This window comes from Megalops cyprinoides, chromosome 10 (assembly GCF_013368585.1).
Source record: "Megalops cyprinoides isolate fMegCyp1 chromosome 10, fMegCyp1.pri, whole genome shotgun sequence".
NCBI classification, from domain to species: Eukaryota; Metazoa; Chordata; class Actinopteri; order Elopiformes; family Megalopidae; genus Megalops; species Megalops cyprinoides.
The window spans coordinates 31,305,505-31,320,525 of NC_050592.1; the positions used below are offsets into that span (position 1 = coordinate 31,305,505).

Here is a 15,021-nt window from a genome sequence, read left to right on the forward strand (position 1 = left end):
CTGCTCAAATGGGTTCATTAGAAGATGTGAGGCAGAAATGCAAATGACGATTCTTATTGTAAGATATTTTGACATGGCCTATCTCCGCTACTGCAGAATACTTAAAAAGGCTGTGGTACAGTCATCTACAGTATCTTAACATAGCTCTATGAGCGGAGGGCCGAATCCTAATTTCCCCAGACAGCAGCTCTGCAATATGATGGTTTTGTTCTTGGTTTTCAGATCACTGCCAGGAAGGCACTGTGTTATCTTTATTCGTTCCATGCTGCCTCGAGGCAAAACAAAACGATGCCTTGACCAGCGTTTTTACTTTTTGTTATTGTTTTATTTATGTAGCCTAACGCAGGTCCCCCGTATGTTTCTAGTGATGGGTCTTGTTTTCCACCAGAGTCTGTACTGCAGTAATCTTTGTTTGTTGGGCAGCTGCCCCGTTTACGCTTTGGAGGACGAAGTGAATGATTTCATCACACAAGCTGCGGAGAGAACTGTCAGGGCATGACCGAAAAGGAGACACGGCAAACCGTTAAAGAAGGCACGAAATTCAGCTAGCCACCATTTCGACTATCCGTAATTAAATCTCTTCAGCCACACAGGTAGAGCAGTACTAACGCTGCAACTGAATGCTGCGTGATGTTCAAAGAATTACATGAATCAAAAGTAAAATTCACTACTAAATGAAACAAGAAAACATGTATTATTCAGAAGTGCAACAGAATTGTGCTATACAATATTTTGTACAAAATACTGGAATGGCGCTGTATTCAAACTTTCATTACAACTTTGGAAAGAGTGTGGACAATGACTTGGATAACTGTTTTCATTGTTGAAAACAATGAAGAAAAAAAACACTGGCCCCCTGAAAAAAAAGTTCATTGCTGTAATGGGAAAGCATGAAAAAATGTTGACACTACATGGGGACGTTAACTTATTACTTAAACTTTAAGATGTTGGGTTTTTAATAGCTGTGTTTGAAAATGTGCAAGTGATCTTTTTTCTCCTGTATTTTCGTCTAATCGTCAGACGTGGTCGAGCGCGCAGTTTTTTTCTCTATTCTGTTTTCTTGAAAACCAATGGGGGGAATTTCAAAAGTGTACCTGCGGCCAGCTAACTAACGTTAACCACAATAGCGACTTTTAGCGAGCACAGTCACTGACGGAAACAATCTTGGTTACAAACCATATTACGAGCTATTCAACACACATAAAATGTCAAATTATTTCCGTTATCTTTTGGTGGTAGGATTTTCTTGCTAATTACTTCGAATCATTAGCTAACATTAGCTAGCTAGTGAGCTACATCCCGTCCATTTTAATGGTGACGTTGCACTAATCTTCAAGCAGGAGTCTCAAGCGAGGAGCTGCCTGGGCTTTAGGAGCGCTTTCGATTTGCTAGTCCTGTGGGGGGGTGGTTATACTCGCCGAGAAACTTTCTCTTGTAATCGCAAACAACACCGGACAACCATCTCGGGAGCAACTCGCCGAAACGGACCATCGAGCAGAGGCGATCGGTGAAGTTACAGGTTTCCTTTTGAAATCAGCAGGCTTGCCGGCCAGCCGTATGAATGAGCTGGCTAGCTAACTGATCCAGTCTTTATTCCCTTGTAGAGATGATGCTGTCAAACTGAACCTCCCCCTGCTCGCTTCCTTACCGCTAACGTTACTAAGACTGTAACGTTAGCTGCGACTGTCAGATTCAGTGTTTAAGATGGCAGCAAGCTGGCAGGACGTAGCGACTCGGCAGGCCGAGCTGATAGCTAGTCGTCTGCGGGAGCTGCTGTCCTCCGGCCTGGGCCTGCTCCGCTCCGAGCTCGGGGTGGATCTGGGTCTGGAGCCCCAGTTGTACCCGTCCTGGGTGATCCTCTTAACAGCGCTCCTCGGGGCGCTGCTTATCGTCGCGCTGTGGGCCGCGGCCTGCGGCGGGATATTCGGGGGAAAGAAGCGGACGATCAGCGCCGCTGAAGAGAGGAACGAAAGCACGAAGGCTTCGTTGAACAAAGCAGCCAAAACCGAAGAGCAGAAAAAGAAGATCAAAAAGAAACCCACAGAGAAGGTGAGTGTCATTCTTTAACCAGCCGGCTGGCCAGTATCCTTCGGTGGCTAGCTAGCTGCGCTGATTTCATCTTTAGGCACGATAGCTAGTTAGCAAGCTAACATTATCGAACTTGAGAGCTAGTGATTAGCATAGATTAGCTACTGGAAAAAACACGACATTGCGGTTTAGGTTTAACCACCCAAATGTAATGGCAAAACGACTGATTCAGATATTAACGGTAGAATAATTGTTTATTGGTTTTGTATTCATTATCTGGAAACGCAATTTGGCTAGCTGTCTTAAGCAACCAGCTAAAATTAAACCCAGTTTGCCAAAGTGGCTAGCTAGCTTGCTAAACTAGCCAGCGAAATAGCCCGAGCAAACGACTACCGTTATAGGGTTAGCTAATTAGCCAGTCGTATCTAGCTAGTTAGCACGGCCAAGAAACCATTGTTTTTGTATAGCTAGGTAACTGCCTACTTAACTTAAAATCGACATTTAGCTACCGCTTTGGTGCTCGCTGGTAGCCAGGTAGATAACTTGAGCTAGCTGTGAGATTTAACTTCTAGATCTAACTAGCTGTAACTAGGTATGCTTTTAAATAACTAGCTGGCTAACATGATATCTAAGTCTCTTAAGTACGGTATTGCAGTCTTTATCGATTTATATCTTTGTTAGATCTGTCAGATTACTGGATGTAAGCAGTTGGCTAACGTTAGCTTTGTAGGTCGTGAGGCTCGTGCTTCTCGCTTAGTTGCAAAGCTGTCTGGCTACGTCAAGAGTTGCCTTACGCGTACAGGTGAGAAATGTCGGCTAGTATGTCGCCCGTTCACCTAAGGAATGTCGTTTACAAAATGCTGCAAGTTATTTAACCGTGACCAGCTACCATTAGCAAGCAAGTTGGCTTGTTTCCTTTTGCTTCTCGAGTCTGAAGTAGAGTAGGTTGGTTCGGCTGAGGACAGACAGTGTGGAACATAATCACGACATTTTTAAAGGGCTGTAATTGTAAAGTTCAGTAATTCTGGAAGTCGGTTTCAAGTGTTGCGGTAATTTTTAAATTAATTTGGCCGCCCGAGTGTGTATGTAAAGTGCATTCAAATAAAACGGAGTACAGAGAGCTGCGCAGATAGTTTAAAACAAATGATGATATCATTTTTATCTAACCTTGACGCAATTTGTCTCTGTTGATTGCCCAACAGAAACCGCAGCCAAACGGCCGCACTGTGGTGGAGCTGCAGGAGGACGTTAAGGTTGCAGAGGAGAATCTGAAACCGTCACCGGAGGTCAAGGCTGAAAAGGTCTGTGCGTTTTATTCGGTGGTAGACGAATGTCTGCTATCAGTGTGGGAGTTTAAACAAACGACCACTTCCAAGAAACTATGTTTATAACGCTTTAGGCGTTTGACACAAGCTACGTCCTGTGAAGCTTTAGTGAGGCTGTATTTCTCCAATTCCCGCACAAGTAGACGAGGGATGACTGCATCTCTGATCTCCCTGAAAAGACAGTGATTTGGCAGGGCCAACTGGCAGTGTCCGGTTGCCATTGAACATGCAGATGCAGCAAGTCCTGACCTCCTGCTGACTTGGGAGTTCCCTGTTTGGACTACCGACTTGGTTCTCCACAGTAGTCATTTGGTCCCATAGTAACAGCATTTGAGGCAATGAGAACCCCATTTTATGAGCAGCTTATTTATCAGATTTGTATTCTAGTACATATAATTTCCCATAAGGGATTTCAACTAACAGCTAGGTTTTTGAGCAAAATGTAGCCATAAGCATGTCCTTACATCTAAGCTGTTTCTGCAGACAAAGAAGAACAAGAAGAAGCCAAAAACTGAGGCAAAGCAAGTGCCAAAGGCAGTCTCGCCATCTGATGGCAAAGAACCTGATGAAGGTACTTTTATGTTCAGGCCCCATCTAAGAGTACTGTGTATATCATTTTAAGATCTCCCACGTTTATAAAACCAATTTACATTTTTGCTTAAGTTCATCACTTAATTGTGCTACAGTAAAATGCTAAACTATGGATTTAAACTTAGCTCTTGAGTCACAAGTCCTGTATAACTGACAGTCCTCCTTTCTGCCTTGGTGTGTTGCATACAAATTGTGTAGCTTCATGTTTCTTCTCTGGCCAAACATATTAAATAAAAAACATGCACTCTGCAACCTTATAATATCCTTGATAGCAGCATAATTTACCATGTAAACTAAGTTGGGTGAGAGCTACTGTCAAGCATAATAGCTTTTCTACTTTAGTTTTCAATACAGTCCATTTGCAGGCTTCATCCTCCCAAGGATTGCTTTGTTTCTATTGCTAAGAAGAGCAGCAGGTATTTGTGAGGCCACATTATCCCACTTAATCCCCAGCCCATGTGTCTGTCAGGTGCCTGGGAAACCAAGATCAGTAACCGGGAGAAACGGCAGCAGCGCAGGAAGGACAAGCAGACTGGCGACGATTCGGGCAGTCCGGGGGGAGTGGACGCCCCAGCCAGCAGTCCAGTGGAACAGCCCAAGGCCACAGCCACTGTACCAGCGGCCCAGAGGAAGAGCAAAGGTGAGATCTTTATGGAGGAAGGTTGTAGGACTGAGCAAATACTGCTGACAAACATTTGGCCATTTCTGTCTCTGTCTGTCTGTCTTTGACCGTCTCTCGCTCAGTGTTGTACTCTCTCATACTTGCTGTTCACTGAGTGAGTTCAGTCTCCCTCACTGTAATTTGTACTTTTTCTCTTTCTCAGTCCCTGATTCCCACTCTCATTCTCAGCTTCACTCACATTCATTCACTCATTCAGGGTCTCAGGGTCTCTCTCACACACACATTATGGTCATAACTTGATCAGGCTGACAGAGACTGCCATGCTCCCCCCAGCTTGTTTCTGACACACGGTGATCAAAATGGCCGCCGTTTTGAGCGCTGGGACGTCAGGGTGAAAGCTGTGCATCCACTGCCAGAGCAGCCTCATTCACGGTGTGAGCTGGGCAATTATTCTTCCCTGCTGGGCGCTCTCTGAAGCACGGAAACTCAGATTTCGTGGAAAGACCTTCTGGGAACCAGACACTGCTGCTAGCCTCGCCCAGCACAATCTCCGTTTGCGTCAGCGGCCGCCCTCATGCTGGCAGTAATGCCGCCGGAGTACGTCACCAAGATGACCAAGTGGCCTCCTTGGGCCGATCACCCACCTTTCCCGTGCTCAGCGTTGTATTTGTATTTATTTTCCCGACGTTTGCAGGTATTGCCTCCTTACCCCATAGCCGGCGAGCAGATTGCTAATTTGGCACGCAGCAGGAGAGCGCTCCTCTGGGGGAGGGGTGTTATTGTACGCTTGTGGTCCCTCTTGTCTGCGACTGCTATAAATACAGGCACCTGAGATTGTGTGACCTGGGGAAGGGGGGGCTTGCCATCTCGCACCGTGCCCCGAGCCGAGGGGAGAGTGCTCGCTGTTACTGTCATCCCTCGCGCAGCTCTGGACCCAGGGAGGGAGCGCGTGTTTACTGCCATCCCTCACCGCACGTTCCTGCTCGGAGCCAGCTGCCTGGGGGCCTCTGCCGTTCGGTTAAGCAGCACGGAGTGTGATCGTCTGGGGACGAATGTGGTGTCTGCCACACCTTTTGCCAATTCTTTCATTTCTGGTTTGAGTCAGATGATACCTGCACTGTGTGGCCACGTGAGGTAGCCCTGACCTGTTCTCTGTTCTCTGTAAAAGGAGGAACAAAGCCATTTACAGTCGTAAATGTTTGTGCCAGGCAGTGCCCCTGTTCCTTGGCTGAACAGTCCTGAGCCAGGCCCTGTTCTCTTACATTTATTTTACATGTAATACGTGTCAATGGCATTACTACACCAACAAATATATGCTAATTTATATTAATTATTGGTTGCATTAGTGTTTTTTTTACTGAAAATGTGGTTGTGTTTTGTTAGGGACAAATCCCCTTGGTCTTAATTGTCAGTCCAGTATAGTTTCTGTCATGTGCAGGGATGTGTAGGTAAGCCCCCCCCCCCCCCCCCCCGAGAATTAGCAAGGGTCTGTCCTTTACAAGAGCAGATTGACCAAGAAACAGACCAGGCCTGGAAAGCATCTCAGGGTCCTCTCTTGTGCTTTTCTCCTCTCACTGTTATCCCTCCTCTCACCCCCAGCAGAACCCCTGCGTGTCAAAGCTGGGAAGGGAGAAGCCATCATATCTCAAGGTAATGCTCCTGAACAATGTCAATCGAGTGGTGAATATTTTATTCTTCCGCTGAGTGTCTGGTGAATATTGGCTTAAAGAAACACTGGATGAAACATCCAGTGCACAGCTGTTCCTCAGCTGAGATACCAGATTAGTGACTTTAGCTGTGAGTATTGCCTAGCCCAACGGGTGTCCTCATTGGCCAACGAATGTGTCCGTCTCTCAGTGTCGGCCAGCTGGACTGAGGTTCCAGCGGTGAACGGAGGAGGGTGGAACGACATGGCCATGAAGCTCCCGGTCCAGATGACTGTCTCCGATGGGGAGAACTGGACCACCATTCCGAAAGCGGCTGGGCACAGGAATCCGGAGCCCCCCGCCTGGGGGCAGGAGATGGAAGGTACCCATGATGATGGCGGCTGCATCCACTTATCACATGGTAGAGCTGTACTCTGTCTGCTGCAGTTGCATGAGCACAGTTGACTAGCATGCTAAGACTGGATTCTGGAATCTCTCTTCGCCATGATGAACTGCTGTGCTATTTTCAAAACTGGTGCCGTAGCAATGGTAGAATTAAATGTCAGGCTTTCCCAGAGCCAAAACCCTGAAATTTTGAAATGCACTTAACCTTAATGGATTTCAGAATGTGAAGCTTTTCAGTTCTCCCATCAATATTAATAAAATTCCAACATAAAACTGAACTGTGTTTCCATCAGCTATATACTGTATGATTAATATATCCGTAAGACTGTGCACTTGTGCGTTGGCTAAATGCCCAGACCATTCCATACAGCCAGGGAATGTTTAAAATGGGTAGTGTAGCCTGGATAAGTGTTACTGATATGACTGGTGGTCAAAAAGTGGGAACAACATAATGTCAGCTGTGAGAATAGCAGCCACTGCATGGGTAGAAATGTGACTCCCAGTGTTTAGTAACTGAGCCATTCCAGGTCATACTGGGAGCAGGCTAGCTGTCAATACAAACCTGCTTCCAGTAAGACCCCTCAGTGGCTTAGTGGCTATGTCCAGTATGTCAGCCTGCCTTGTGCTGGGAGTGTAGCTTCTGTCCCTGCACTGTGTTTTGGGCTGATGCGTGTTCACTGAAGGAGTGTTGCTTTGGTAACGGGCTGATCTGTGTTAGGATCCTGGAGCGGCGTGGATGGGAGGATCAAGGCTGACCTCAGTCCAGTCTCCTTCAAGGCACTGGGGTTAAACACCACAGGTAATTGACTGGTTACTCAGCTGATCATTAATGCCTGCGGTTGTATACACATCCTTCGATTTATTTTACCAACAGCTTATGGAGGTGAGGGCTGGGCTACTGACTGGAAGGCAACAGGCTACAAAGCAGGTTACTGCATTTGTAGGCTTTAGAAAGTGTCCTAACCTGATATGCTTGAGTAAATATCAAACATTTCCAAACCTTTTTACGTCACTCTGGTTAAAGGTGTTTGCTAGGGAAATGAATGTAATGTAAAGTCACCTGTTCTGCAATACAAATTCTGAGCAAACTCATCTCACCACTAGAGGGTGCAGTTTATTAATTTATGAACCCAGTAATGACACCTACGGGGAGATTGAAGTTTTTTGTAAAGCATTTATATGGGTGTAAAATGTGTTGGTACATGAAGTGTTTGGAAATGGGGGACCCTGTGTCTTTTTGCAAAAAAAATTGTCTTTTTAAAGTGTGAGGTGTAAATGTTTCTATTTTCTAGTCTCTTGTGAAGGTAGTGTTGTCCTCTATGTGTTACAGCTGCTGAGCCTCAGCCAATCAAAGACCTGCAGTGTCACAGCCAGCCTCAAGTGGATGACGAGTGGTCTGGCCTCAGTAAGCCTGCTTTCAGCTGCTCGTTTTTGACAGCAGCACGCTGCTAACACGCAGACACCTAACCCTGCATTTTAATTAGATGGCAGGTTACATTTACATTACGTTACATTTATTCATTTGGCAGACAGTTTTATCCAGAGCAACTTACAAGTGAGGCAGGGTACAACACAAGCAAAAAACCATAATGAGTCAACAATATTAGATGCACTACATGATCAGGCTTCAGTGGTTGGCCAGACAAGGTACAACCTAGCTGGTAGAGATAACGAGTGCATTAAACCATTAGATTACATGTTGGGTTAAGGAACAAGCCATGTGTATGAATTTGGCAGGAGCTGGGTGGAGTTCTTGTAAATTGCTCCTGTAGAAACCCACATTTGCTTTAAGAAAAACAGTAAATTGTTTATTGACTCGTGCCCATGGTTTAGTTAAGGTGTTTGAGTCATTTATGGGCATCAGGTTCTGGAGGCTGCAAAGCCCTGCCACTTGGTGGAGCTGTTGAGGGGCTCATCATTCAGGACAGTGAATGTGAAAAGTGGAGGCAGATCCTCTGGTATTGGGCCGTGTGTGACGTACATCTCCTTGTGACATGCACTCTGATCTTTCAGATGGGACCGCGGCTGACCCCAGCTCTGACTGGAACGCCCCCTCTGAACTGTGGGGGAACTACGAGGAGCCCCAGCCAGAGAGCCCCACCCCACCTGAGGAACCTGCCCCTGAGGCCATAAAGGTCAGTTACCTGGAGACACGGATGCACTGTATGTATGCGCGTGTGTGGGTGTGTGGGTGAGGGGCTCACCGCACGAACGGGTCATATCATTCACACCCAAAACTGTTTCAAAAGTTAAGTATGTGTCATGCCGAATGATTACAGTGTAGGCGTCAGTTCCTCCGAATTGAGTCCTGTAATATTTCTGAGAAACGAGTTTGATTGGCAGCTGCGTTCTGCCTCCAGGGGTCCGATGATGAGAAGGAGAAGGGGGAATCCACTGCTGGGGGAGGCGGCAAATCCAAGAAAAAGAAGAAAAAGAAGAAGAAACAGGGGGAAGATGTAGGTGCTGCTCCCCAGGTAAAAACAGCTCTGAGCACAGGGCAGGCTTACTGGAAATACAGCAGAGCATGTCGGAGGATAGATATCGAGAGCTGATCTCAGACCTGCGGCCTGAATAGCCTGTCTTTGGCCTGCCCCATGAAAACTGACCTCAGACCTGCAGCTTTGTCCTCTGCATGAAATGGGCAGTGGCAGGCTGTGCTCTGCATCTGCACGGCATAGCTTCATTGCTGCTTTTTACGCTGAGCTGTGCCCTGCTTCTGTCGGAAGGAGTCGGCGGAGATGGAGAAGGAGGCTGCGGCCGAGGTGGAGGAGTTGAGTCCACCGGTCCAGGAGAACGTCCAGTCCATGCAGGCTGCAGCTCCTGCCGCTGAGGTCAGTGTGGCTGGCTGGCGGGCCCCCGGCTTGGTGTGTCCCTCTGCGCTCACCGTAGTTTGTCATCCTGTTTGTGCTTGCACTGTATGAGGAGGTGTCTCTGCCCTTCCCTGCGCAGGTGAGGGCGGAGCGGCCGGCAGCGGCGCCAGAGAGCACGTCCCAGAAGCCCCCCACGCAAGTGCCACAGAGGCCAGCGGAGCCGGAGTCTGCTGCCAAGCAGAGCGGCTCGCCCCCCGCCTCGCAGAGTGAGTCCCGCGGAATTAGGGCACGGGTCGTCGTCATGGTTACACCCCCGTCCATGTCAGACACAGCCGGGGCGGGAAAAAACGCAGGGCAGACGGATTAACCCGCTTCCATCGCAGCATTTGTGTTGGTGTCTGTGGCACAGAGAGGGGAAGCACGCAGAAAGCTTTCCTTTAAGGGAAATGGCAGTCTTAGATCCAGTCTCCCAAAACACTTAAAGTAGGAAAGTTGTTTCAGATGGTGTTTCCCACCAGCAAATTCGTTTTGGTCAGTTTTGAAAAGTATGCCCTCCTCCTTCCTACATTATGAATGGCTGGTGGCCTCACCCCGCACGGCTCGGATGTCCCCTCTCCACACTCTGATCATCTCCAGCCAGTGGGCTGTGTGTCTTAGTGATTTATGACAGGGGCAGGAAGTGACTCTGAGCCTGGTGAATATTACCAGATGTCTCCAGATGCTTTGTGAATGGCAATCCCAGCCTCATCATCAGTGTACGCTGCAATGGATCCAGCACTCTCCACTTTGCCCCCTCGAACACAAGTACTCCCACCCACCCTGAACCCCCAGGCTCGTCCAAGCAGACTAACAGGACATCACAGGAATTTGTGACTCTGCTCCTTAGAATTCTGAAGGGTTGGGATAATCAGTCAATTTGATGAGTTCAGTCTGAGTTCAGACTTCATTTGAGTTTATTTTTTCTCAGAACAAATTGATGGTTCAAATAGGTGAGAGAGGTATTGGTTTGTCATGAAGATGGTATTATTGAACAATTATTTGCTCAATAGCAGTATAATTATTTAATATTACCTTTTAATAACATAAATGTTAATATTTAATTTTTTCAATATTAAAAATGGTTTTTAACTGCAAAAGTAAAAAATATAGGAAAGATGTGTATACGTAATTTAGTAATAAAACATGCAAATTTCCCAGTTTGACAAACTGAAGTGATGTCTTTTCAGATTTTTTTTTGTTTTTGTGGTAGTGACTAAATCCTTCATACTTACAGGTATGCCTCAGTGGGTGTATGAGCGTAGCTATCTTAGATAAGGAGTCGGAATGCACTGTGTGAACAGAGATGAGTTGCACATGAAAGCCTCCTCCATCACAGCACAAGTGTGAGACCTGCTCTGGGGTCAGAACACAGGCTTCACCTAACACACTCCCCCGCCTCGCCACTGTAGGTCTGTTTAAGTGCATTATATAATACCATTTTTGGGTCCGTCTGTCAGTAATGAGATTAAGAAAAGCGAAAGTGACTTTTTCCGTTTTAATATTCCTCCGACTGCCTTAAGCTGTGGAGTTCTCACTGATTTGACTGCGACTGACAGACAGTAGCAAGGGGAGAGGTGGAACGTTGTCTTCTGTATGGAGAATATTTTCCCATTTTCTCTCTTGAGGGTGCAGAAGGGTATTTTTAGCATGGATGCTGCTCCTAGTTCAACCTTGCAGGTGTTGTACATTACATGACATTACATCATTGACATTTAGCAGACGCTCTTACGCAGAGCGACTTACATCAGTTACAATGTTATCCATTTATACAGCTGGATATTTACTGAGACAATTTGGAGTTAAGTACCTTGCCCAAGGGTACAACAGCAGGGCCCCAGCAGGGAATCGAACGAGCAACCTTTTGGTCACTCCTCCTCGGTAACCACGATGCTACACTGTGATGAGATTCTGTGCATTCAAAATGTGAAGGGTCATTTGTAATTTGTGAATGGAGTGTTTCGCAGTCTTTCCACAATGTAGCTCTGTTGCTTCTGTCTGACGATGTAATTTTGTGGAGTGCTGTGGCTGTTCCTGTTTGTGTCTGTTCTCCCCCCATCTTTGACACTAATAACTGGCGGCAGTGTTGCTAATTGCATCTGTCGCATCTTAATTTCCTTTTAGGATAGCTTAATTTTTCAGCCTGCCAAAATGTAAGATGGATTTGTAAGGCAAAGTTTAGCTTTGACTGCCATTAGCGGGCCCTGGGGGAATGTTCTGCTTTTTTTCCCCCTTGTGTGTGTGTGTTATCACACTTTATTTCCCTCCCATTTCATGTGTGCATTTAAACTTCGCCTTGCTTGCAGCGTGCTTAGTGACCACGCTGTATCTCTGTGAATGTGATTGAACCTGTGTTTACTGAATTTCTTCTACTACAAAAGGCCACAGTAATACCCCGCAAGACCATAGTGGTAATTGGTTTTAAACTCAAGACAGGCTTTATGCACAGACAGTGGTGACAGAAGAATTTTAATGAACGTAAAAGATATGCATAACTGCTGGATGACACACAAAAGGTTATTCCGGCATGTTTTCCTGGAGTGTACCTGATTTTAAATTCTCTGAGCCGTGACAGATTTTTTTTATCATCTGCTTACCTTCCAGAAAAGTCCGAAGAGAACTGGCAGTCTCCAAAGCAAGTCAAAAAGAAGAAGGCAAGGAGAGAAACATGAGTTTGACCTGGAGTCCAGATGAATTATATGCAAAAGGAAAAAAAATTCATGTTTATGCAATAATTTGAGTGTACAGAATTTTATACAAATTATGACTACTTTTTTTAACATTGGAAAGAAAAAAAATCAAACTCCTGAGTCTGGCCTGCATTAACGTCCCACTGGGGCAGGTTTGGTCCTCCAGGCAGCATCTGATCATGTGCACTGTAAGCCCCACCACAGTTGATGTTGCTGATTGACGCGTAGCTGGGGTGCAAGATTCTAAATTATTACTATTTTGTTTGTTTTGTTTTTTTTTTTCTCTTGTTCCAATGGAAATAGCTTTGGAAGATGTACTTTTGTTAACCTAACATGGTGATTTTTTGAAATCATATGGCTAGCGTGAAAAGTTTTGTGAACTGTATGGGCAAAGCAAATCTGCGTGTCGCGACCTCTGACCTTTGTTCTCAGCTGCGCTTTTCCCAACATTGTGCTCAGTACAGCGGTGTAGTGACGCCCAGACTCGGAGCGAGATAGACCAGACCGCACGGATGGGCCGAGGGCGTAGGGGTGAGAGGGAAGCGACAGCCATAGACAGGCTGCAGTGTGCTCGGAGCGTTCGGTAACTGCCTAGTTACCCAAAGAATGCCCGAGGTTAGGAAGTGTCTCATTCTAGAGATTTTTTTTTTTTTTTTGCATAAATCAGTCTTTTTTTCCTTAGTGTTTTTTTTCCTGAATGTTTTTTCCTTACTGTTCTACATGGTGCCCTGACCTTTTTAGATGTTAACATTTCTAACTGGTTCTGTCCTAGTTCTGTGGTCTGTTGATTTGAACCATTTCTTTGTCGTAACCTCCTCTTCGTAATAGAAAAAGCCAAGCCATATGTAAAGAAATGAAGGCCTTTTCTACATCTGAGACTTCTGAGTACGTTGTGCTGCAGGTTATATGATTTCCTACGAGTTTCCATTCATAGATGAATATGGTAGAATAACAGCGTTCATTCCTGTCTTTCATTGTTGTTGACTGTCAGGAAACTGATCAATTTAAGTGCAATACGTGATGTGACAGGTAAATGGCAGGGTGTCTCTAAAACAGCTTTAAACCACGTTGTCCGAGTCGTTGATACCGTATCAGGAATGAAATTCTATTGCCTTAACCTGTAGCGTGTGTGACGTGCATCTAGGTGTATTTGTTCATTGAGATAAAGTGCATTTGTTTTTACAGTCTTTCAGGGCAAGAAGTGGGAGGCTTTACAGTATGATCCTAAGTTTCATACAAGCGCTATAACCTGTACATGTAGCCAGTAACCATGCTTGCAGTGTCACAAAAGTAAACATATATCGGCAGGCTATAACTGGGCATTTTGATTTTGAAGTGGTCGTGCTGTGGCAGGCACAGGTACGGTGCACTGTAAATAGCCCTTTTCAATAGTACGAAATGGACCATGCACGTAGTGAGGAGCTTCTTCGTGGCTTTCGCTCAAGCAGAAATCCGCAGGGCCTCGTCTCGGCGTGGAGCGAGGAGCCGTGCATCTTGAAATGTTGTTTGTCTATTTGCACTTACCCATAGTCCTCTGCGGCTCCGTCACAGTGCGAACCTCTGGTGTAGCCTCAGTAACGCCTTCCAGAAGCATCATGCTTTTCTCTCTTTTTTTTTTTTTTAATCCCTGTCCATGAACTCAGTGCTGGCTGTTTCCAATTGATGTGTTTCTACCTGCTCTGGAACATGGAACATGAGTCATGATCGTGTGTAAGAGTTTGTCTAATGCAATGACATTTCTTAGTTGATTTGTTTAAATAAATTGAGAAACTTATCTGCACATTGTTGTTTTTCCGTCTTGTTTTTGTATTGGGGGGGGGGGGGTTGGCAGGTAAATACAAAATGAAATGTAAGGATTGGAAGGGACGATAATGGCAATGAATAATAGGATGGAAATATTCTCTGGTAAGGTAATGCTAAAACTCTAGTATACGAAAATGCTGCCTTTTGGTCCTGGCCCTTAGGCCAGCATTTCTAAATGCACTGCACACCCTTTTGGGCCATAATCAATTCATGCACGTTGCCTCAGTTGGAGTAAATAGTTGGAGTAATAGGAGAAAATAGTTCATCCTTCATTAGAATCCATTACAATATATAGATATATCACACCTTCATGAGATCTTGAAATTATGAATGGCCACATTTACACAATGTAGACAAATCTTTTCAGTTTGTTTATGATTTTCATGCATTCTTCTCTTTCTTAGCTGCCAGGTCAGTCTAATGCTCCCATTTTTAGATTTTCCTTAAGCAATCTGCAGCTACATCATTACTCCACTGTATGTATTTAGGATTTCCAGGTCTCTCTAAAGCTTGCCATTTTGTGCTGAGTTCGTATCTACAGGCCCTCGTAATGAGCTTAAAGGAAGTGCAGCCCATGCCATGCAGGTATCGCCAGGTGGCCAGGTTTTCCCGTTTTGACCGGAGTCTATTCACAGCTGTTGAAAACGACTGATCACACAGCTCCACTCTGATTCGCAGACATCAGTCAGTAGCAGGTATTTCAGATAGCAGCCTGCTGTCAGTTGTTTCTAAAATAATGGGGGAAAAAAAATCACATTAGTTACAAAGTTTGAGAAGTCTCTGCTTGGGGATCCAGCTGTCACTGACTGATGGTTTAGTTCACCTGTGAACTCCACAGCGGGGGCTGAGCGAGCCCTTTGACGTGAAGTGACCGGACTGTGTGTTTGCAGAATACTTGTGCAGAGTGTGGCCAGTGCACAGGGTCAGCTTACACTGCTCAACAACAGAGAAATCTTTCTTTCAAAACCTTCACTGCTCAGGAAACACTCACTGGCTGATTACTGAATGCCTGCAGGTTCTGTATCTCAAATCATGCTAAACGACTGAGCTACATGTTACAGCAAA

At 45.6% G+C, this 15,021-nt stretch overlaps 1 protein-coding gene across 3 annotated transcripts; it reads left to right on the forward strand.

The window, feature by feature from the left end:
• The first annotated feature begins 1,342 nt into the window (after positions 1-1,342).
• LOC118784804 (protein LYRIC-like) lies at positions 1,343-13,734 on the forward strand. 3 transcript variants are annotated; one of them, XM_036539231.1, is made up of 13 exons: positions 1,343-2,049; positions 3,231-3,329; positions 3,837-3,924; positions 4,414-4,584; positions 6,166-6,216; positions 6,424-6,594; positions 7,336-7,416; positions 7,948-8,022; positions 8,631-8,752; positions 8,978-9,091; positions 9,344-9,448; positions 9,567-9,693; positions 12,068-13,734. In XM_036539231.1, the coding sequence occupies exons 1-13, from the start codon at positions 1,705-1,707 to the stop codon at positions 12,133-12,135; spliced, it is 1,617 nt and encodes a 538-aa protein (XP_036395124.1). In that variant the 5' UTR covers positions 1,343-1,704; the 3' UTR covers positions 12,136-13,734. The 3 variants fall into 3 exon arrangements, with proteins under 3 accessions (XP_036395124.1, XP_036395126.1, XP_036395125.1); XM_036539233.1 differs by having other exon boundaries at positions 9,347-9,448; XM_036539232.1 differs by having other exon boundaries at positions 6,169-6,216.
• Positions 13,735-15,021: the final 1,287 nt, after the last annotated feature.